The sequence below is a fragment of the Salvelinus fontinalis genome, chromosome 15 (assembly GCF_029448725.1).
Source record: "Salvelinus fontinalis isolate EN_2023a chromosome 15, ASM2944872v1, whole genome shotgun sequence".
NCBI classification, from domain to species: domain Eukaryota; kingdom Metazoa; phylum Chordata; class Actinopteri; order Salmoniformes; family Salmonidae; genus Salvelinus; species Salvelinus fontinalis.
Window position 1 is genome coordinate 3,311,345 of NC_074679.1, and position 22,840 is coordinate 3,334,184.

The 22,840-nt window shown below is 41.9% G+C and overlaps 1 protein-coding gene across 1 annotated transcript in view; it reads left to right on the plus strand.

The window, feature by feature from the left end:
• Positions 1 to 326: 326 nt before the first annotated feature.
• Positions 327 to 22,840, plus strand: part of LOC129811218 (solute carrier family 2, facilitated glucose transporter member 1) — a 33,996-nt gene continuing 11,482 nt past the window's right edge. Inside the window, exons 1-7 of the mRNA XM_055862378.1 lie at positions 327 to 341; positions 665 to 763; positions 7,114 to 7,274; positions 8,685 to 8,925; positions 14,091 to 14,253; positions 18,404 to 18,588; positions 20,364 to 20,468. Coding sequence (XP_055718353.1) covers positions 327 to 341; positions 665 to 763; positions 7,114 to 7,274; positions 8,685 to 8,925; positions 14,091 to 14,253; positions 18,404 to 18,588; positions 20,364 to 20,468 — 969 coding nt within the window. The remainder of the gene's footprint in view (positions 342 to 664; positions 764 to 7,113; positions 7,275 to 8,684; positions 8,926 to 14,090; positions 14,254 to 18,403; positions 18,589 to 20,363; positions 20,469 to 22,840) is intronic.

Below are 22,840 nucleotides of genomic sequence, written 5' to 3' on the forward strand. Positions count from 1 at the left end.
ACTTCTAAGTGCCAACTCAGTGTTGACTTCTAAGTGCCAACTCAGTGTTGACTTCTAAGTGCCAACTCAGTGTTGACTTCTAAGTGCCAACTCAGTGTTGACTTCTAAGGACTAACTCAGTGTTGACCACTAAGTGCCAACTCAGTGTTGACCACTAAGTGCCAACTCAGTGTTGACCACTAAGTGCCAACTCAGTGTTGACTTCTAAGTGCCAACTCAGTGTTGACCACTAAGTGCCAACTCAGTGTTGACTCACAGATAAGAAACAAAGGCTACACTGTACACCTTCTTTCCTCAGGGAGTGACATCACATCTCACTCAACCTAATGGCGTCCAAGGAGGTTAGTTTACTACTTTTGAAAATCATGTGATTGAAAACAGGATTAGTGTGTTTGGTTATTTAGGTATAGAATACAGTATATTGTAGTATATATGTGAGAGACAGTACAGTTAATGATAATTATTTTGGACTAGAGGTCATGTGATTGGTCAGTGTGTGGGACTAGAGGTCATGTGCCATGGCTAGGCCCAAGGTGATTGGTCAGTGTGTGGGACTAGAGGCCATGTGCAATGGCTAGGCCCAAGGTGATTGGTCAATGTGTGAACTGACCCCTGACCTTTAACCCCTGTGTGTTCTCTCCCTGACTGACCGGGTCCTGACCAGAGCCAGATGACCGCCACGCTCCTGACCTCCATCCTGGCAGCTGTGTTCGGATCCCTCCAGATCGGCTACCACACAGGCAATGTCAACGCCCCAGCCAGGGTGAGAGACAGGCGGGGCGGGTGGGGAGGGTGGGGAGGGCAGAGCCAGGGTGAGAGCCAGGGGGGGAGGGTAGGGAGGGCAGAGCCAGGGTGAGAGCCAGGAGGGGAGTGTGGGGAGGGCAGAGCCATGGTGAGAGCCAGGAGGGGAGTGTGGGGAGGGCAGAGCCATGGTGAGCTCCGAGTGGGTAGCAGGATGAGGGTAGGTAGAGCACTGGGAAGCCAGGTAGTACCTCCATCCCATCCAGCCACATGCAAACATCTCACAGCTTCTATAAAACACTGAATAAACTTAACAATCTCATGTAACTTTCCTATTCAGGCCCAGACAGTCTTACTCCTAGGCAAGCAGGGTTTTGGATGGTTTACTGTTTGCACACAGGTACTTATTAAGAAATCCATCTGACTTATAGGAGGACGGTGTGATTGTGCTGATGCAATTCAGACAGCTCTCTCTCTCTCTCTCTCTCTCTCTCTCTCTCTCTCTCTCTCTCTCTTTCCCTGTCTCTCTCTCCCTCTCTGTCTCTTTCTCTCTCTCTCTCTCTCTCTCTCTCTCTCTCTCTCTGTCTCTCTGTCTCTCTCTCTTTCTCTCTCTCTCTCTCTGCGTGTAATGATTAAAGTGTTCAGGGACATCTGCAAGTCATTTCAATCAGTCTGCACTAGAGTTGTTAGGTAGTGAACAGGTACAACACTATCTGTGGCGTGGCGTAGCGTTGAGCAGAATGTTAAACGTCTTTCTCTGTATAAACAGCCTATAGTTCTATAGTTGCCATGGCGCCTACATTTTTATGTCATAATTTTTTTATATAAACTTTTAAATGTTCAAATAGCTAAATGAGTGCAGATAATGATTTGATATCATTCATTGGATTTTCTGCCCGTAACTTGATGAAAACCTAGCGCTGTCAACAAACTAGCTAATGGTAGCTAGCAGGTGCGTTTTCATTTGAACAACACCTATAGACAGTTTTTCACCCACGGTGACCCAAGAGGAGGCGATGCATTCAGAGTTTTTCACCCACGGTGACCCAAGAGGAGGCGATGCATTCAGAGTTTTTCACCCACGGTGACCCAAGAGGAGGCGATGCATTCAGAGTTTTTCACCCACGGTGACCCAAGAGGAGGCGATGCATTCAGAGTTTTTCACCCACGGTGACCCAAGAGGAGGTGATGCATTCAGAGTTTTTCACCCACGGTGACCCAAGAGGAGGCGATGCATTCAGAGTTTTTCACCCACGGTGACCCAAGAGGAGGCGATGCATTCAGAGTTTTTCACCCACGGTGACCCAAGAGGAGGCGATGCATTCAGAGTTTTTCACCCACGGTGACCCAAGAGGAGGCGATGCATTCAGAGTTTTTCACCCACGGTGACCCAAGAGGAGGCGATGCATTCAGAGTTTTTCACCCACGGTGACCCAAGAGGAGGCGATGCATTCAGAGTTTTTCACCCACGGTGACCCAAGAGGAGGCGATGCATTCAGAGTTTTTCACCCACGGTGACCCAAGAGGAGGCGATGCATTCAGAGTTTTTCACCCATGGTGACCCAAGAGGAGGCGATGCATTCAGAGTTTTTCATTGCTCAGGAGGATACTTCCTAAGTAAGGAATGGGCTGTACTCTGTGGGGAGCTCAAACTTCATAACAAGACTCCCAATACAGGCAGAGCTGCAGACGGGGGAGACGACCTGAAGCTGCCTACCTGCCTGCCTGCCTGCCTGCCTGCCTGCCTGCCTGCCTGCCTGCCTGCCTGCCTGCCAGCCCGCCCGCCCGCCCGCCCGCCCGCCCCGCCCGCCTGCCTGCCTGCCTTTGGACATGCAGAGCTGGCCACCACTTCACACCTCCACTGACAAATCTATGGTGCCTTCAGAAAATATTCACACCCCCTTGACTTTTTACACATTTTGTGTCTTACAGCCTGAATTTAAAATGGATTAAATTTAGATTTTGTGCCATTGTCCTACACACAATACCCCATAATGTCAAAGTGGAATTATGTTTTAATTTTGATTTTCTTAATTAATAAGAACAGAAAAGGTGAAGTGTATTCAGTCAATATGTTTTCAACCTCTTTGTAAGATCAGGAATAACATTTTGCTTAACAAGTCACATAATAATTTGCATGGACTCACTCTGTTTGCAGTGACAGTGTTTAACATGATTTTTGAATGACTACCTCGTCTCTGTACCCCACTAATCTCAGTCGAGTAGTGAATTTCAAACACAGATTCCAACCACAAAGACCAGGGAGGTTTTCCAATGCCTCGCAAAGAAGGGAACATATTGGTAGATGGGTAAAAAAAAGAAGCAGACATTGAATATCCCTTTGAGCATGGTGAAGTTATTAATTACACTGTTGATGCTGTATCAATACACCCAGTCACTACAAAGATACAGGCGAACGAGGAACAGCTGATTGTCTGCTTTTCACCAGACACTGGGAGATAAATTCACTTTTCAGCAAGACAATAACCTAAAACACAAGGGTTGTTACCAAGAAGACAGTGAATGTTCCTGAGTGGCCTAGTTAAAGTTTTGACTTTATTAATTATACTTGAAAAATCTATGGCAAGACCTGAAAATGGTTGTCTAGCAATGATCAACAACCAATTTGACACAGCTTGAAGAATTATACAAATAATAAAGGGCAAATATTGTACACTCCAGATGTAGAAAGCTCTTAGAGGTTTACCCAGAAACACTCTGAGCTGTAATCACTCTTTGAGATTTACCCAGAAACACTCACAGCTGTAATCACTCTTAGAGATTTACCCAGAAAGACTCAGCTGTAATCACTCTTAGAGATGTACCCAGAAACACTCACAGCTGTAATCACTCTTAGAGACTTACCCAGAAACACTCACAGCTGTAATCACTCTTAGAGACTTACCCAGAAACACTCACAGCTGTAATCACTCTTAGAGATGTACCCAGAAACACTCACAGCTGTAATCACTCTTAGAGACTGACCCAGAAACACTCACAGCTGTAATCACTCTTAGAGACTTACCCAGAAACACTCACAGCTGTAATCACTCTTAGAGACTGACCCAGCAACACTCACAGCTGTAATCACTCTTAGAGACTGACCCAGAAACACTCACAGCTGTAATCGCTGCCAACGATGCTTCTATAAGGTATTGACACAGAGGTGTGAATACTTAAATGAGATATTTCTGCATTTCATTTTTAATACATTTGCAAACATTTCTAAAAACATGTTTTCACTTTGCCATTATGGGGTATTGTGTGTCTAGATGGGGTGAGAGAAACATATATTTAATAAATGTTGAATTCAGGTTGTAACACAACAAAATGTGGAATAAGTCAAAGGGGGTTTGAGTACCTTCTGAAGGCACCCGTAGCTTCCCGATCCTCTCATTACCACACGGCTGTCCATCTGACGGACGCTTCAAGAAAACACTCAAACAGACTTGATCGAGCCCACTGTTGTAGCCTATATTTCTTCACTTCAATGAATTCTTGTTATTTATTTTGCTTTACAAGCACTTTGAGAATATGTCTGTAAAGTTTAATATAGAAGTTTAATACATTATTATTATTATTATTATTATTATTATTATAAGGGACACCTGGAGAGCTGCTAACACCTCATCTATAATGCTTTAATGGTTATAATGCTTCATAACTTGTTATAAGCATGTATGAGCCTTTATATTGTCTTATAATAAGGTTAATAATATGTTATTTTCTCTGACTAGTGTCCTGTCCACTTCAAATAATTACATATTAGAACTTTAGTTTAATAGGATCTCTATGGTGTACTTATACATCAAGATGCCTCACTCTACAGAATCAGGAGAGGCTCCTGCCCTATGGGCCGTTCTGGCTGCCTCACACTACAGAATCAGGAGAGGCTCCTGCCCTATGGGCTGTTCTGGCTGCCTCACACTACATAATCAGGAGAGGCTCCTGCCCTATGGGCCGTTCTGGCTGCCTCACACTACAGAATCAGGAGAGGCTCCTGCCCTATGGGCTGTTCTGGCTGCCTCACACTACAGAATCAGGAGAGGCTCCTGCCCTATGGGCCGTTCTAACTGCCTCACTCTACAGAATCAGGAGAGGCTCCTGCCCTATGGGCCGTTCTGGCTGCCTCACACTACAGAATCAGGAGAGGCTCCTGCCCTATGGGCTGTTCTGGCTGCCTCACACTACATAATCAGGAGAGGCTCCTGCCCTATGGGCCGTTCTGGCTGCCTCACACTACAGAATCAGGAGAGGCTCCTGCCCTATGGGCTGTTCTGGCTGCCTCACACTACAGAATCAGGAGAGGCTCCTGCCCTATGGGCCGTTCTAACTGCCTCACACTACAGAATCAGGAGAGGCTCCTGCCCTATGGGCCGTTCTAACTGCCTCACACTACAGAATCAGGAGAGGCTCCTGCCCTATGGGCCGTTCTGGCTGCCTCACACTACAGAATCAGGAGAGGCTCCTGCCCTATGGGCTGTTCTGGCTGCCTCACACTACATAATCAGGAGAGGCTCCTGCCCTATGGGCCGTTCTGGCTGCCTCACACTACAGAATCAGGAGAGGCTCCTGCCCTATGGGCTGTTCTGGCTGCCTCACACTACAGAATCAGGAGAGGCTCCTGCCCTATGGGCCGTTCTGGCTGCCTCACACTACATAATCAGGAGAGGCTCCTGCCCTATGGGCCGTTCTGGCTGCCTCACACTACAGAATCAGGAGAGGCTCCTGCCCTATGGGCCGTTCTGGCTCAGACAAGGTTTACTTAATTGTTTACGGTTTGCGTGGCCACGCACGACTCCAACACCATCATTAAGTTAGCTGACGACACGTTGGTGGTAGGCCTGATCACCGATGGCGATGAGACAGCCTATAGGGAGGAGGTCAGAGACCTGGCAGTGTTGGTGCCAGGACAACAACCTCTTCCTCAACGGTCAGCAAGACAAAGAAGATGATTGTAAGACCACAGGAAACGGAGGGCCGAGAGCGCCCCGATCCACATTGATGGGGGCTTTAGTGGAGCGGGTCAAGAGCTTCAAGTTCCTCGGTGTCCACATCACTAAGGAATTAACATGGTCCAAACACACCAAGAAAGTTGTGAAGAAGGCAAGACAACAGCACTTCCTCTTCCGGAGGCTGAAAAGCGGGTCAAGAACTTGGCTTGGGGCCCTCAGAAACGCAAAAAGTTCTACAGCTGCACCATTGAGCGCATAATGACTGGCTGCATCACTGCTTGGTATGGTAACTGCTTGGCATCTGACAGAAAGGCACTACAGAGGGTAGTGCGTACAGCCCAGTATATCACTGCTGAGCTGCCATCCAGGACTTCTATACCAAGCGGTGTCATGAGGAAGGCCGTAAAAATTGTCCAAGGCTCCAGCCACCCAAGTCATGGACTGTTCTCTCTGCTACCGCACGACAAGCGGTACTGATACACCAAATCTAGAACCAGTAGGACCCTGACAACTTCCACCACCAAGCTATAAGACTGCTAAAGAGTTAACCAATAGCTACCTGGACTATCTGCATTGACCCTTTTGACTCGTCACATACGCTGCTGCTACTGGTTACCATCTATCCTGTTGCCTAGTCACTACCTATATGTCCGCATCTACCTCAATTATCTCGTACCCCTGGACATCGACCCGGTACTGGTACCCCGTGTATATAGCATTGGTGGCTCCTCAGAGGAGGAAGGGAAACACAATGACTCAGTACTGGGACCCTGTGTATATAGCCAAGTTATTACCTAGTACCCCTGGACATTGACTCAGTACTGGTACCCCGGGTATATAGCATTGGTGGCTCCTCAGAGGAGGAAGGGAAACACTTAAAAAGTTATCTTTTTTTTTTAGATAAAACTAGACTAAATATTTTCACTGATTAAAACACACTGTTTTGCAATGAAGGTCTACAGTAGCCTCAACAGCACTCTGTAGGGTAGCACCATGGTGTAGCCGGAGGACAGCTATTTTCCGTCCTCCTCTGGGTTCATTGACTTTCAATACAAAACCTAGGAGGCTCATGGTTCTCACCCCCTTCCATATACTTACTGTACACAGAGAGACAGAGAGACATTTCGTAATTTTTTTTCTCAAACAGAGGGATACTATGTTAGCTAGCTGGCTATGGTAAGCTTTGGTTTCACCATTTTTTTAACTAATTTATTGCCAACGAGACCCGCCGTTGTCACCTCAAATGTTTCTTTCGACCTGTGTGCACCTACGTTGTAAATGTTAATTATATTTTTCTCTCTGCATGGTTGGGAAGGGCCCGGAGTTAAGAATTTCACTATTAGTCTACATCGGTTGTTTACAAAGCATGTGACAAATAAATTTGTTTCCGTTTTTACTTATGACCTCTCTTGCTCAGATCATCGAGGAGTTCTTCAACCACACCTGGAGGTCCAGACATAATCAGTCGATGCCAGATCACAGCCTGACCTTCCTGTGGTCCCTCTCCGTCAGCATCAAGGACTTTGGAGCCCTGCTGGGGTCACTAGGGGTCAAGTGTCTGGCTGACACCTTCGGCAGGTAGGGTTCTACCTGGTGTTGCTTCGGCAGGTGGGTTCTACCTGGTGTTTCTTCGGCAGGTAGGGTTCTACCTGGTGTTGCTTCGGCAGGTGGGTTCTACCTGGTGTTTCTTCGGCAGGTAGGGTTCTACCTGGTGTTGCTTAGGCAGGTGGATTCTACTTAGTGTTGCTTCGGAGGGTGGGTTCTACCTAATGTTGCTTCGGCAGGTGGGTTCTACCTGGTGTTTCTTCGGCAGGTAGGGTTCTACCTGGTGTTGCTTAGGCAGGTGGATTCTACTTAGTGTTGCTTCGGAGGGTGGGTTCTACCTAGTGTTGCTTCGGCGGGTGAGTTCTACTTAGTGTTGCTTCGGCAGGTGGGTTCTACCTGGTGTTGCTTCGGCAGGTGGGTTCTACCTAGTGTTGCTCAGGCAGGTGGGTTCTACCTAGTGTTGCTTTGGCAGGTGGGTTCTACGTAGTGTTGCTTCGGCAGGTGGGTTCTACCTAGTGTTGCTTCGGCAGGTGGGTTCTACCTAATGTTGCTTCGGCAGGTGGGTTCTACCTGGTGTTTCTTCGGCAGGTAGGGTTCTACCTGGTGTTGCTTAGGCAGGTGGATTCTACTTAGTGTTGCTTCGGAGGGTGGGTTCTACCTAGTGTTGCTTCGGCGGGTGAGTTCTACTTAGTGTTGCTTCGGCAGGTGGGTTCTACCTGGTGTTGCTTCGGCAGGTGGGTTCTACCTAGTGTTGCTCAGGCAGGTGGGTTCTACCTAGTGTTGCTTTGGCAGGTGGGTTCTACGTAGTGTTGCTTCGGCAGGTGGGTTCTACCTAGTGTTGCTTCGGCGGGTGGGTTCTACCTGGTGTTGCTTCGGCAGGTGGGTTCTACCTAGTGTTGCTTCGGCAGGTGGGTTCTACCTAGTGTTGCTTCGGCAGGTGGGTTCTACCTAGTGTTGCTTCGGCAGGTGGGTTCTACCTAGTGTTGCTTCGGCAGGTGGGTTCTACCTAGTGTTGCTTCGGCAGGTGGGTTCTACCTAGTGTTGCTTCGGCAGGTGGGTTCTACCTAGTGTTGCTTCGGCAGGTGGGTTCTACCTGGTGTTGCTTCGGCAGGTGGGTTCTACCTAGTGTTGCAATATTCTAGTAACTTCCCCAAAATTCCCAGGTGATCCAGAAATCCACGGATTCCTGCATTTCCGGCTAATTCCCTAATTTATTCCAGGAATCTTCCAACTGGGATTTCTGGGAAAACATGTGAATTTGGGGAAAGCTAGAGAAGATACGTATCTCGATTGATTGATCGATAGACTGATTGATTGGTTGATTGAATCCCTTTTCCCTCGCCTCAGGTGTAACTCCATCCTGATAGTGACTGATTGGTTGATTGATTGACTGATTGGTTGATTGATTGGTTGATTGATTGATTCCCTCTTCCCTCTTTCCAGGCGTAACTCCATCCTGATAGTGAATGCCCTGTCGGTGGTGGGAGCCTGTCTGATGTTTGCCTCTAAGGCCAATGAGTCATTTGAGATGCTGATTGTTGGCCGGCTGGTGTTCGGTCTGTTCTGTGGCCTTGTGATGAGTCTCAACCCTCTCTACATCCAGGAAGTCTCCCCCACCAACCTCAGAGGGGCCTTCGCTACCCTCAACCAGGTCTCTTTCGCTACGGGCATACTCTTGGGCATGGTGAGAATAGACGTTGTCTGCCTGAGTCTCCAATGCAACCTATTTCATAATAGATTAATCATTTATGTCCATATATATACATATTTTTCATATCAATATGAATTTAATCCAAGTTTTTTTCTCATAATAGTAAAACAGGGATCATTAATCACCAACGGTCTGGCTCATAATAATGGACTATTCCACCCTGTCTGGTTCATAATAATGGACTATTCCACCCTGTCTGGTTCATAATAATGGACTATTCCACCTTGACTTGTTCATAATAATGGACTTTTCCACCCTGTATGGTTCATAATAATGGACTATTCCACCCTGTCTGGTTCATAATAATGGACTATTCCACCCTGAGAGAGATCCTCTGCATTGTTTCACACGATATGACTACCAACATTGAAATGAAGCTGCAGCAATGGTGAGCTTTCAGAAGGGGACAGGTGTAACAATGAGGAGCTCTCAGAGTGGCAAAGAAAAGAAAAAGAAAGAAAGCAGATTTAATTTGTAGCAGAAATATTACTGAAACATTACTGAAACATTACTGTGACATTACTGGGACATTACTGAATTATTACTAAAACATTACTGGAACATTACTGAATTATTACTGAAACATTGCTGGAACATTACTGAATTATTACTGAAACATTGCTGGAACATTACTGAATTATTACTGAATTATTACTGAAACATTACTGAATTATTACTGAAACATTACTGAATTATTACTGAAACATTACTGGAACATTACTGAATTATTACTGAATTATTACTGGGACATTACTGAATTATTACTGAATTATTACTGGGACATTACTGAATTATTACTGGGACATTACTGGGACATTACTGAAACATTACTGAATTATTACTGAAACATTACTGGAACATTACTGAATTATTACTGGAACATTACTGAATTATTACTGAAACATTACTGAATTATTACTGAAACATTACTGAATTATTACTGAAACATTACTGAATTATTACTGAAACATTACTGGAACATTACAGAAACATTACTGAATTTTTACTGAAACATTACTGAAACATTACTGAATTATTACTGAATTATTACTGAATTATTACTGAATTATTACTGAAACATTACTGAAACATTACTGAATTATTACTGAATTATTACTGAATTATTACTGAAACATTACTGGAACATTACTGAATTATTACTGAATTATTACTGAAACATTACTGAAACATTACTGAATTATTACTGAAACATTACTGGATCATTACTGAATTATTACTGAATTATTACTGAAACATTACTGAATTATTACTGAATTATTACTGAATTATTACTGAAACATTACTGAAACAGTACTGAATTATTACTGAATTATTACTGAAACATTACTGAAACAGTACTGAATTATTACTGAATTATTACTGAAACATTACTGAAACATTACTGGATCATTACTGAATTATTACTGAATTATTACTGAATTATTACTGAAACATTACTGGATCATTACTGAATTATTACTGAAGTATTACTGAAACATTACTGAATTATTACTGAATTATTACTGAATTATTACTGAAACATTACTGAAACAGTACTGAATTATTACTGAATTATGACTGAAACATTACTGAAACATTACTGAATTATTACTGAAACATTACTGGATCATTACTGAATTATTACTGAATTATTACTGAAACATTACTGGATCATTACTAAATTATTACTGAATTATTACTGAAACATTACTGGACCATTACTGAATTTTTACAGAAAAATTACTTGAACATTACTGAATTATTACTGAAACATTACTGGAACATTACTGAATTATTACTGAAACATTACTGAATTATTACTGAATTAATACTGAAACATTACTGGAACATTACTGAATTATTACTGAAACATTACTGAATTATTACTGAATTATTACTGAAACATTACTGGATTATTACTGAATTATTGCTGAATTATTACTAGAACATTACTGGGACATTACTGAATAAATACTGAAACAATACTGAATTATTACTGAAACATTACTGGAACATTACTGAATTATTACTGAATTATTACTGAAACATTACTGAGTTATTACTGAAACATTACTGGAACATTACTGAATTATTACTGAATTATTACTGAAACATTACTGAATTATTACTGAAACATTACTGGAACATTACTGAATTATTACTGAATTATTACTGAAACATTACTGAATTATTACTGAAACATTACTGGAACATTACTGAATTATTACTGAATTATTACTGAATTATTACTGAAACATTACTGAATTATTAATGAAACATTACTGGAACATTACTGAATTATTACTGAATTATTACTGAAACATTACTGAATTATTACTGAAACATTACTGGAACATTACTGAATTATTACTGAATTATTACTGAAACATTACTGAATTATTACTGAAACATTACTGGAACATTACTGAATTATTACTGAATTATTACTGAAACATTACTGAATTATTACTAAATTATTACTGAAACATTACTGAATTATTACTGAAACATTACTGGGACATTACTGGATTATTACTGGGACATTACTGAATTATTACTGAATTATTACTGAATTATTACTGAATTATTACTGAATTATTACTGGATTATTACTGAAACATTACTGAATTATTACTGAATTATTACTGAAACATTACTGAATTATTACTGGATTATTACTGAAACATTACTGAAACATTACTGAATTATTACTGAATTATTACTGAATTATTACTGAAACATTACTGAAACATTACTGAATTATTACTGAATTATTACTGAATTATTACTGAAACATTACTGAAACATTACTGAATTATTACTGGAAAATTACTGAAAAATTACTGAAACATTACTGGGACATTACTGAATTATTACTAAAACATTACTGAATTATTACTGGAACATTACTGAATTATTACTGACACATTACTGAAACATTACTGGATCATTACTGAATTATTACTGAATTATTACTGAAACATTACTGGACAATTACTGAATTTTTACTGAAACATTACTGAATTATTACTGAATTATTACTGAAACATTACTGAAACATTACTGGGACATTACTGAATTATTACTAAAACATTACTGAATTATTACTGAATTATTACTGAAACATTACTGGAACATTACTGGATTATTACTGAATTATTACTGAAACATTACTGAATTATTACTGAATTTTTACTGAAACATTACTGAAACATTACTGGTACATTACTGAATTATTACTGAATTATTACTGAATTATTACTGAAACATTACTGAATTTTTACTGAAACATTACTGGAACATTACTGAATTATTACTGAATTATTACTGAAACATTACTGAATTATTACTGAAACATTACTGGAACATTACTGGATCATTACTGAATTATTACTGAAACATTACTGAATTATTACTGAAACATTACTGAAACATTACTGGGACATTACTGAATTATTACTAAAACATTACTGAATTATTACTGAATTATTACTGAAACATTACTGGAACATTACTAAAACATTACTGGATTATTACTGAAACATTACTGGTACATTACTGAATTATTACTGGATTATTACTGAAACATTACTGGTACATTACTGAATTATTACTGAATTATTACTGAATTATTACTGAAACATTACTGAATTTTTACTGAATTATTACTGAATTATTACTGAAACATTACTGTTATTGTTGTTAAACAGCAGGGTTAACAGTAGTGTTGTTAGACAGCAGGGTTAACAGTAGTGTTGTTAGACAGCAGGGTTAACAGTAGTGTTGTTAGACAGCAGGGTTAACAGTAGTGTTGTTAGACAGCAGGGTTAACAGTAGTGTTGTTAGACAGCAGGGTTAACAGTAGTGTTGTTAGACAGCAGGGTTAACAGTAGTGTTGTTAGACAGCAGGGTTAACAGTAGTGTTGTTAGACAGCAGGGTTAACAGTAGTGTTGTTAGACAGCAGGGTTAACAGTAGTGTTGTTAGACAGCAGGTGGCAGGGTTAACAGTAGTGTTGTCAGACAGCAGGGTTAACAGTAGTGTTGTAGACAGCAGGGTTAACAGTAGTGTTGTTAGACAACAGGGTTAACAGTAGTGTTGTTAGACTGTAGGTGGCAGGTTTAACAGTAGTGTTGTTAGACAGCAGGGTTAACAGTAGTGTTGTAGACAGCAGGGTTAACAGTAGTGTTGTTAGACTGTAGATTGCAGGTTTAACAGTAGTGTTGTTAGACTGTAGGTGGCAGGTTTAACAGTAGTGTTGTTAGACAGCAGGGTTAACAGTAGTGTTGTTAGACAGCAGGGTTAACAGTAGTGTTGTTAGACAGCAGGGTTAACAGTAGTGTTGTCAGACTGTAGGCAGCAGGGTTAACAGTAGTGTTGTTAGACAGCAGGGTTAACAGTAGTGTTGTTAGACTGCAGGTGGCAGGGTTAACAGTAGTGTTGTTAGACTGCAGGTGGCAGGGTTAACAGTGAGTGTTGTTAGACTGCAGGTGGCAGGGTTAACAGTAGTGTTGTTAGACTGTAGCTGGCAGGGTTAACAGTAGTGTTGTTAGACAGCAGGGTTAACAGTAGTGTTGTTAGACAGCAGGGTTAACAGTAGTGTTGTTAGACAGCAGGGTTAACAGTAGTGTTGTTAGACAGCAGGGTTAACAGTAGTGTTGTTAGACAGCAGGGTTAACAGTAGTGTTGTTAGACAACAGGGTTAACAGTAGTGTTGTTAGAAAGCAGGGTTAACAGTGAGTGTTGTTAGACTGCAGGTGGCAGGGTTAACAGTAGTATTGTTAGACAGCAGGGTTAACAGTAGTGTTGTTAGACAACAGGGTTAACAGTAGTGTTGTTAGACAACAGGGTTAACAGTAGTGTTGTTAGAAAGCAGGGTTAACAGTGAGTGTTGTTAGACTGCAGGTGGCAGGGTTAACAGTAGTGTTGTTAGACAGCAGGGTTAACAGTAGTGTTGTTAGACAGCAGGGTTAACAGTAGTGTTGTTAGACAACAGGGTTAACAGTAGTGTTGTTAGATAGCAGGGTTAACAGTGAGTGTTGTTAGACTGCAGGTGGCAGGGTTAACAGTGAGTGTTGTTGTTGTTGACTGTAGATGGCTTTGAGATGACGTTGTTTCTCTGTGTGTTGTTATTTCTAGGTAGCTGGTCTTGAAACAGTGCTGGGAACAAAAGAGCTGTGGGCTATGATGTTTTCCCTGTCTCTGATACCTGCCCTGCTACAGTACCTGGCCCTCCCCTTCTGCCCTGAGAGCCCTAGATACCTGCTCATCAACCGGGGCCAGGAGAGCCAGGCAGAGACTGGTGGGTAGCGCTGTCACACAGCACACGCTATTGTAGTGTAGTAATATTTTATATGTGTATATGCAGTTAATTATATATACATCACATGCGACTCGTAATGAGACTACGCAATTAGCCCATTTAATGAGTTATCTGATTATATAAAGATTATTTAGCAATATTTAAGAACACCATAGAGTTACAATACTAGTCAGGGAAGAAATGTCTGAGAATCTAATTCTAAATACAAGTTTATTTCATTACGAGACAGACAAGTGACCTTTGAGATGATTTGTGCTCTGTTCTAGCGAATCTCTGCACGTCACGTAGAAATGACCTGGTCAAATCATGTAGAAATTACCTGGTCAAATCATGTAGCGATAGCCTGGTCAAATCATGTAGAAATGACCTGGTCAAATCATGTGGAAATGACCTGGTCAAATCATCTAGAAATGACCTGGTCAAATCGTATGGAAATGACCTGGTCAAATCGTATGGAAATGACTTGGTCAAATCATGTAGAAATGACCTGGTCAAATCATGTGGAAATGACCTGGTCAAGTCATGTAGAAATGACCTGGTCAAATCATGTAGAAATGACCTGGTCAAATCATGTGGAAATGACCTGGTCAAGTCATGTAGAAATGACCTGGTCAAATCATGTAGAAATGACCTGGTCAAATCATGTAGAAATGACCTGGTCAAATCATGTAGAAATATCCTGGTCAAATCATGTGGAAATGACCTGGTCAAGTCATGTAGATATGACCTGGTCAAATCATGTAGAAATATCCTGGTCAAATCATATAGAAATATCCTGGTCAAATCATGTAGAAATGACTTGGTCAAATTATGTAGAAATGACATGGTAAAATCATGTAGAAATGACATGGTCAAATCATGTAGAGATGTCCTGGTCGAATCATGTGGAAATTACCTGGTCAAATCATGTAGAAATATCCTGGTCACATCATGTAGAGATCGCCTGGTCAAATCATGTAGAGATCGCCTGGTCGAATCATGTAGAGATAGCCTGGTTAAATCATGATGAAATGACCTGGTCAAATCATGTAGAAATGACCTGGTCAAATCATGTAGAAATGACCTGGTCAAATCATGTAGAAATGACCTGGTTAAATCATGTAGAAATGACCTGGTTAAATCACGTAGAGATAGCCTGGTTAAATCATGTAGAGATAGCCTGGTTAAATCATGTAGAGATAGCCTGGTTAAATCACGTAGAGATAGCCTGGTTAAATCATGTAGAGATAGCCTGGTTAAATCATGTAGAGATAGCCTGGTTAAATCATGTAGAGATAGCCTGGTTAAATCATGTAGAGATAGCCTGGTCAAATCATGTAGAGATAGCCTGGTCAAATCATGTAGAGATAGCCTGGTCAAATCATGTAGAGATAGCCTGGTTAAATCATGTAGAGATAGCCTGGTTAAATCATGTAGAGATAGCCTGGTCAAATCATGTAGAGATAGCCTGGTTAAATCATGTAGAGATAGCCTGGTTAAATCATGTAGAGATAGCCTGGTTAAATCACGTAGAGATAGCCTGGTTAAATCATGTAGAGATAGCCTGGTTAAATCATGTAGAGATAGCCTGGTTAAATCATGTAGAGATAGCCTGGTTAAATCATGTAGAGATAGCCTGGTTAAATCATGTAGAGATAGCCTGGTTAAATCATGTAGAGATAGCCTGGTTAAATCATGTAGAGATAGCCTGGTTAAATCATGTAGAGATAGCCTGGTTAAATCATGTAGAGATAGCCTGGTTAAATCATGTAGAGATAGCCTGGTTAAATCATGTAGAGATAGCCTGGTCAAATCACGTCCTTTTTCACATGCTTGAAGTTCTGATTTGAACTGCTCTATTTTACACTGATGTCTTCTGGGACTTCACAGTCGTTTCAAGCATGTTCGACCCTAGTTTGCTGTGTCGCATTTCATTCTTCCCAAGGAAAAACACAACAAGCTCTAGAATTAACATGTTCTTAGATTTTTTTATATTTTGCCTGACAATATACAGCCAGTCATGAAGACTTTAATCCCTAGTCGATTCAAATGTAAGACCTTTCGTATCCTTTTTGATCAAATCATTCAGAAGAGTCAATTCCCATAAATCCAAAATATAAATTGCTTGCATATTCGCCATCATGTGATCGTTATACATACAGTAACCAAAAAATTAAACAAATCAAAATATATTTTAGATTTTAGATTCTTCAAAGTATCCAACTTTTGCCTTGATGACAGCTTTGCACACTCTTGGCATTCTCTCAACCAGTTTCAGCTGGATTTGTTTTTTCCAACAGTCTTAAGTAAAGAAGTTCCCACATATGCTGAGCACTTATTGGCTGCTTTTCCTTCACTCTGCGGTTCGTGTCTCTGCAGAGTGGCGATACTGATAAGCAGTCGTTGGAGACACTGCGAGACACTGCGGGAGGTCCAGTCCATCATTTAGGACGATGTTTTACCTTTGTCTGACACTTCAGCAACTGGTTACAGTGTGTTAGTACAAGGCATGGAAATGGGTTGCATGGAAGTTCCTTTGTATAATGTGGATCTTGAGTCTGATCTTATTTCTGGTTCTGTTGTTGTTGGAGTGAGGCCTAGCCTACCGGTGAAGGGTGATCTCATTCATATTGGGAAACGATTTGGCTGAAGGGAAGGTCGTAACAAATCCTGTCGTTCGTAAGGAACCCAGAGGAGTGGAACCCGATGGGTTATCTAAAGTGTTCCCAGCGTGTTTCGTTACACGTATCAATGAAAGAAAGTTTAGTGTTGAGGAGGATGTCCTTCGATCCCACCGTGGTCAATCTGTCCGAGACGTTTATGGGTGATCTTGATTTCACTAAACCTCCTCAGATGACTTCTCCTTTGAAAACCTCAGTGTATTTAATTACTTTGTAAAATAAACAGATTGCCATACAGGGCATAAAGCTTCAGTTACAAGAATTTCGAGGCATTATTCCAAACATGGTCAAAGAGAGAGAGAGAGACAAAGGAAAGCATGGCCCATAGCCATGGCTCATAGCCAGAGGGAGAGAGAGTGAGGAGGTTTCTCACCACAACAACTCAGGAACATAAGAGAACGAAGAATGAATCTAAGACCCTTTTATAAACATCTGAGTTGTAGACCAATAGTATTAGTGTAATGTTAACCTCCAATGAGATATCAGGTCTACAGGAAGTAACCTCTGCTTCTCAGAGGGGAGACAATGGGGGTTGGAGAGATCAACACAGAGAATGCTGAATTCCTAAAACAACACAGAGAATGATGACATCCTAAAACAACACAGAGAATGATGAATTCCTGAAACAACACAGAGAATGATGAATTCCTGAAACAACACAGAGAATGCTCGATTCCTAAAACAACACAGAGAATGCTGAATTCCTAAAACAACACAGAGAATGATGAATTCCTAAAACAACACAGAGAATGCTGAATTCCTAAAACAACACAGAGAATGATGAATTCCTAAAACAACACAGAGAATGATGAATTCCTAAAACAACACAGAGAATGCTGAATTCCTAAAACAACACAGAGAATGATGACATCCTAAAACAACACAGAGAATGATGAATTCCTAAAACAACACAGAGAATGATGACATCCTAAAACAACACAGAGAATGATGAATTCCTAAAACAACACAGAGAATGATGAATTCCTAAGACTACAGTTGATAAGTCATTTCGGGGGCTAAGTCGACCTACACATTCACACATTACACACTATCACATTACACACTATCACATTACACACTATCACATTACACACAATCACACACATTACACACAATCACACTATCACATATTACACAATACACATTAAAATTGTATCAAATCAACACCCAATGCTTTTACAAGCACTAGAAATATCCACTGTCCCAGACAATGTCATGTCTAGTTTAATGTATCAATGTCTGTGACTTGTTAAGTTGTCTATTGTCAATGTCTATTGTCTATTGTACAAACAAATATAATCTTTAGAAAATATATTATAAAAAAAAAATAACAAGGTCCAGGAGACCCAGACAGAGGCGGATAGGTAGTGCTGTCACATAGTAATCTTAGGCCGGGATTCAATCCGGTCAGCAGTAGATCCAGGATGTTGACGGTGATATTCGTGTTGTTTTGTTGTTGTTGACCCCAGCCCTGTGGCGTCTGAGAGGCCTGTCAGACGAGGTGTTCACGGAGCTGGAGGAGATGAAGCAAGAGGCGGCTCACACCCAATCAGCCCTCACCGTCAAGGAGTTCTTCACGAAACGCTCCTACCGACAGCCAATCATCATCGTCCTCATCGTTAACCTGGGCTCCCAGCTCTCAGGCTTCAACGCGGTATGTTGTTTTAGATAAATGACTGAGTCGTTTTATTGAAAATGCATTTTTCCAGGTCTGTCTCATTGAGAAAAGAAACTCTTTTGCAAAAGAGACCTGAACATTATGTAGTGAGTAATGAGTTTTCTATGGGGTATTTATTGAGACCTGAACATTATGTAGTGAGTAATGAGTTTTCTATGGGGTATTTATTGAGACCTGAACATTATGTAGTGAGTAATGAGTTTTCTATGGGATATTTATTGAGACCTGAACATTATGTAGTGAGTAATGAGTTTTCTATGGGGTATTTATTGAGACCTGAACATTATGTAGTGAGTAATGAGTTTTCTATGGGGTATTTATTGAGACCTGAACATTTTGTCGTGAGTAATGTGTTCTCTATGGTCTAACAGACTAGCAGACAAGCAGACTACTAGACTAGCAGGCTACTAGACTACCAGATTAGCAGACTACCAGACTAGCAGACTAGCAGCAGACTACCAGACTAGCAGCAGACTACCAGACTAGCAGACTAGCAGCAGACTACCAGACTAGCAGACTAGCAGCAGACTACCAGACTAGCAGACTAGCAGCAGACTACCAGACTAGCAGACTAGCAGCAGACTACCAGACTAGCAGACTAGCAGCAGACTACCAGACTAGCAGCAGACTAGCAGCAGACTACCAGACTAGCAGACTAGCAGCATACTACCAGACTAGCAGACTAGCAGCAGACTACCAGACTAGCAGACCAGCAGCAGACTACCAGACTAGCAGACTAGCAGCAGACTACCAGAATAGCAGACTAGCAGCAGACTACCAGACTAGCAGACTAGCAGCAGACTACCAGACTAGCAGACTAGCAGCAGACTACCAGACTAGCAGACTAGCAGCAGACTACCAGACTAGCAGACTAGCAGCAGACTACCAGACTAGCAGACTAGCAGCAGACTACCAGACTAGCAGACTAGCAGCAGACTACCAGACTACCAGACTAGCAGACTAGCAGCAGACTACCAGACTAGCAGACTACCAGACTAGCAGACTAGCAGACTAGCAGCAGACTAGCAGACTACCAGACTACCAGACTAGCAGACTAGCAGACTAGCAGACTAGCAGCAGACTACCAGACTAGCAGACTAGCAGCAGACTACCAGACTAGCAGACTAGCAGCAGACTACCAGACTAGCAGACTACCAGACTAGCAGACTAGCAGCAGACTACCAGACTAGCAGACTACCAGACTAGCAGACTAGCAGACTAGCAGCAGACTAGCAGACTACCAGACTACCATACTAGCAGACTAGCAGACTAGCAGACTAGCAGCAGACTACCAGACTAGCAGACTAGCAGCAGACTACCAGACTAGCAGACTAGCAGCAGACTACCAGACTAGCAGACTAGCAGCAGACTACCAGACTAGCAGACTACCAGACTGCCAGACTAGCAGACTACCAGACTACCAGACTAGCAGACTACCAGACTAGCAGACTACCAGACTAGCAGACTACCAGACTAGCAGACTACCAGACTAGCAGACTAGCAGACTACCAGACTAGCAGCAGACTAGCAGACTAGCAGACTAGCAGCAGACTACCAGACTAGCAGACTAGCAGCAGACTACCAGACTAGCAGTTATTTTCTAAACCCTCTCCTCTTTCCAGAGTTGATTCTGCGGCGTTGTGTCAGTATGGTTCTTCAGGCTATCCTGCAGCTCAGTAGGGAACCTGAGGCTAAAGGAAAGACAGGCAACACACTGAGGTTAAACATATACCCCACTTCTCATTTTCCAGATCATCAATTATTCCACCAAGATGTTTGACAAGGCTAACTTTGACGAAGCCAAGTATCTGACGCTGGGGGTGGGGGCCGTGAACGTGGCCTTCACTCTGGTGGCGGTGAGTAGAGTACACTAGGGTAATCTCACCTATAATCTCACCTGTTATGAAGTATATAGACTCACCTGTAATCTCACCTGGTACGAGGTATGGAGACTCACCTGTAATCTCACCTGTTATGAGGTATGGAGACTCACCTGTAATCTCACCTGTTATGAGGTATGGAGACTCACCTGTAATATCACCTGTTATGAGGTATGGAGACTCACGCGTAATCTCACCTGGTATGAGGTATGGAGACTCACCTGTAATCTCACCTGTTATGAAGTATATAGACTCACTTGTAATATCACCTGTTATGAGGTATGGAGACTCACTTGTAATATCACCTGTTATGAGGTATGGAGACTCACCTGTAATCTCACCTGGTATGAGGTATGGAGACTCACCTGTAATCTCACCTGGTATGAGGTATGGAGACTCACCTGTAATCTCACCTGGTATGAGGTATGGAGACTCACCTGTAATCTCACCTGTTATGAGGTATGGAGACTCACCTGTAATATAATCTGTTATGAGGTATGGAGACTCACCTGTAATCTCACCTGTTATGAGGTATGGAGACTCACCTGTAATCTCACCTGGTACGAGGTATGGAGACTCACCTGTAATCTCACCTGGTATGAGGTATGGAGACTCAACTGTAATCTGAACTGGTATGAGGTATGGAGACTCACCTGTAATCTCACCTGGTATGAGGTATGGAGACTCAACTGTAATCTCACCTGTTATGAAGTATATAGACTCACTTGTAATATCACCTGTTATGAGGTATGGAGACTCACCTGTAATCTCACCTGTTATGAAGTATATAGACTCACTTGTAATCTCACCTGTTATGAGGCATGGAGACTCACCTGTAATCTCACCTGGTATGAGGTATGGAGACTCACCTGTAATATAATCTGTTATGAAGTATGGAGACTCACCTGTAATCTCACCTGGTATGAGGCATGGAGACTCACCTGTAATCTCACCTGTTATGAGGTATGGAGACTCACCTGTAATCTCACCTGTTATGAGGCATGGAGACTCACCTGTAATCTCACCTGTTATGAGGTATGGAGTCTCACCTGTAATCTCACCTGGTATGAGGTATGGAGACTCACCTGTAATATCACCTGTTATGAAGTATGGAGACTCACCTGTAATCTCACCTGTTATGAGGTATGGAGACTCACCTGTAATCTCACCTGGTATGAGGTATGGAGACTCACCTGTAATATCACCTGTTATGAGATATGGAGACTCACCTGTAATCTCACCTGGTATGAGGTATGGAGACTCACCTGTAATCTCACCTGGTATGAGGTATGGAGACTCACCTGTAATCTCACCTGTTATGAGGTATGGAGACTCACCTGTAATCTCACCTGGTATGAGGTATGGACTCACCTGTAATATAATCTGTTATGAAGCATGGAGACTCAACTGTAATCTCACCTGTTATGAGGTATGGAGACTCACCTGTAATCTCACCTGGTATGAGGTATGGAGACTCACCTGTAATATAATCTGTTATGAAGTATGGAGACTCAACTGTAATCTCACCTGGTATGAGGTATGGAGACTCACCTGTAATCTCACCTGTTATGAGGTATGGAGACTCACCTGTAATCTCACCTGGTATGAGGTATGGAGACTCACCTGTAATATAATCTGTTATGAAGCATGGAGACTCAACTGTAATCTCACCTGGTATGAGGTATGGAGACTCACGTGTAATCTCACCTGGTATGAGGTATGGAGACTCACCTGTAATCTCACATGTTATGAGGTATGGAGACTCACCTGTAATATAATCTGTTATGAAGTATGGAGACTCAACTGTAATCTCACCTGGTATGAGGTATGGAGACTCACCTGTAATCTCACATGTTATGAGGTATGGAGACTCACCTGTAATCTCACCTGTTATGAGGTATGGAGACTCACCTGTAATATAATCTGTTATGAAGTATGGAGACTCACCTGTAATCTCACCTGGTATGAGGTATGGAGACTCACCTGTAATATCACCTGTTATGAGGTATGGAGACTCACCTGTAATATCACCTGTTATGAGGTATGGAGACTCACCTGTAATATCACCTGTTATGAGGTATGGAGACTCACATGTAATCTCGCCTGTTATGAGGTATGGAGACTCACCTGTAATCTCACCTATTATGAAGTATGGAGACTCACCTGTAATCTCACCTGTTATGAGGTATGGAGACTCACCTGTAATCTCACCTGGAATGAGGTATGGAGACTCACCTGTAATATAATCTGTTATGAGGTATGGAGACTCACCTGTAATCTCACCTGTTATGAGGTATGGAGACTCACCTGTAATATAATCTGTTATGAGGTATGGAGACTCACCTGTA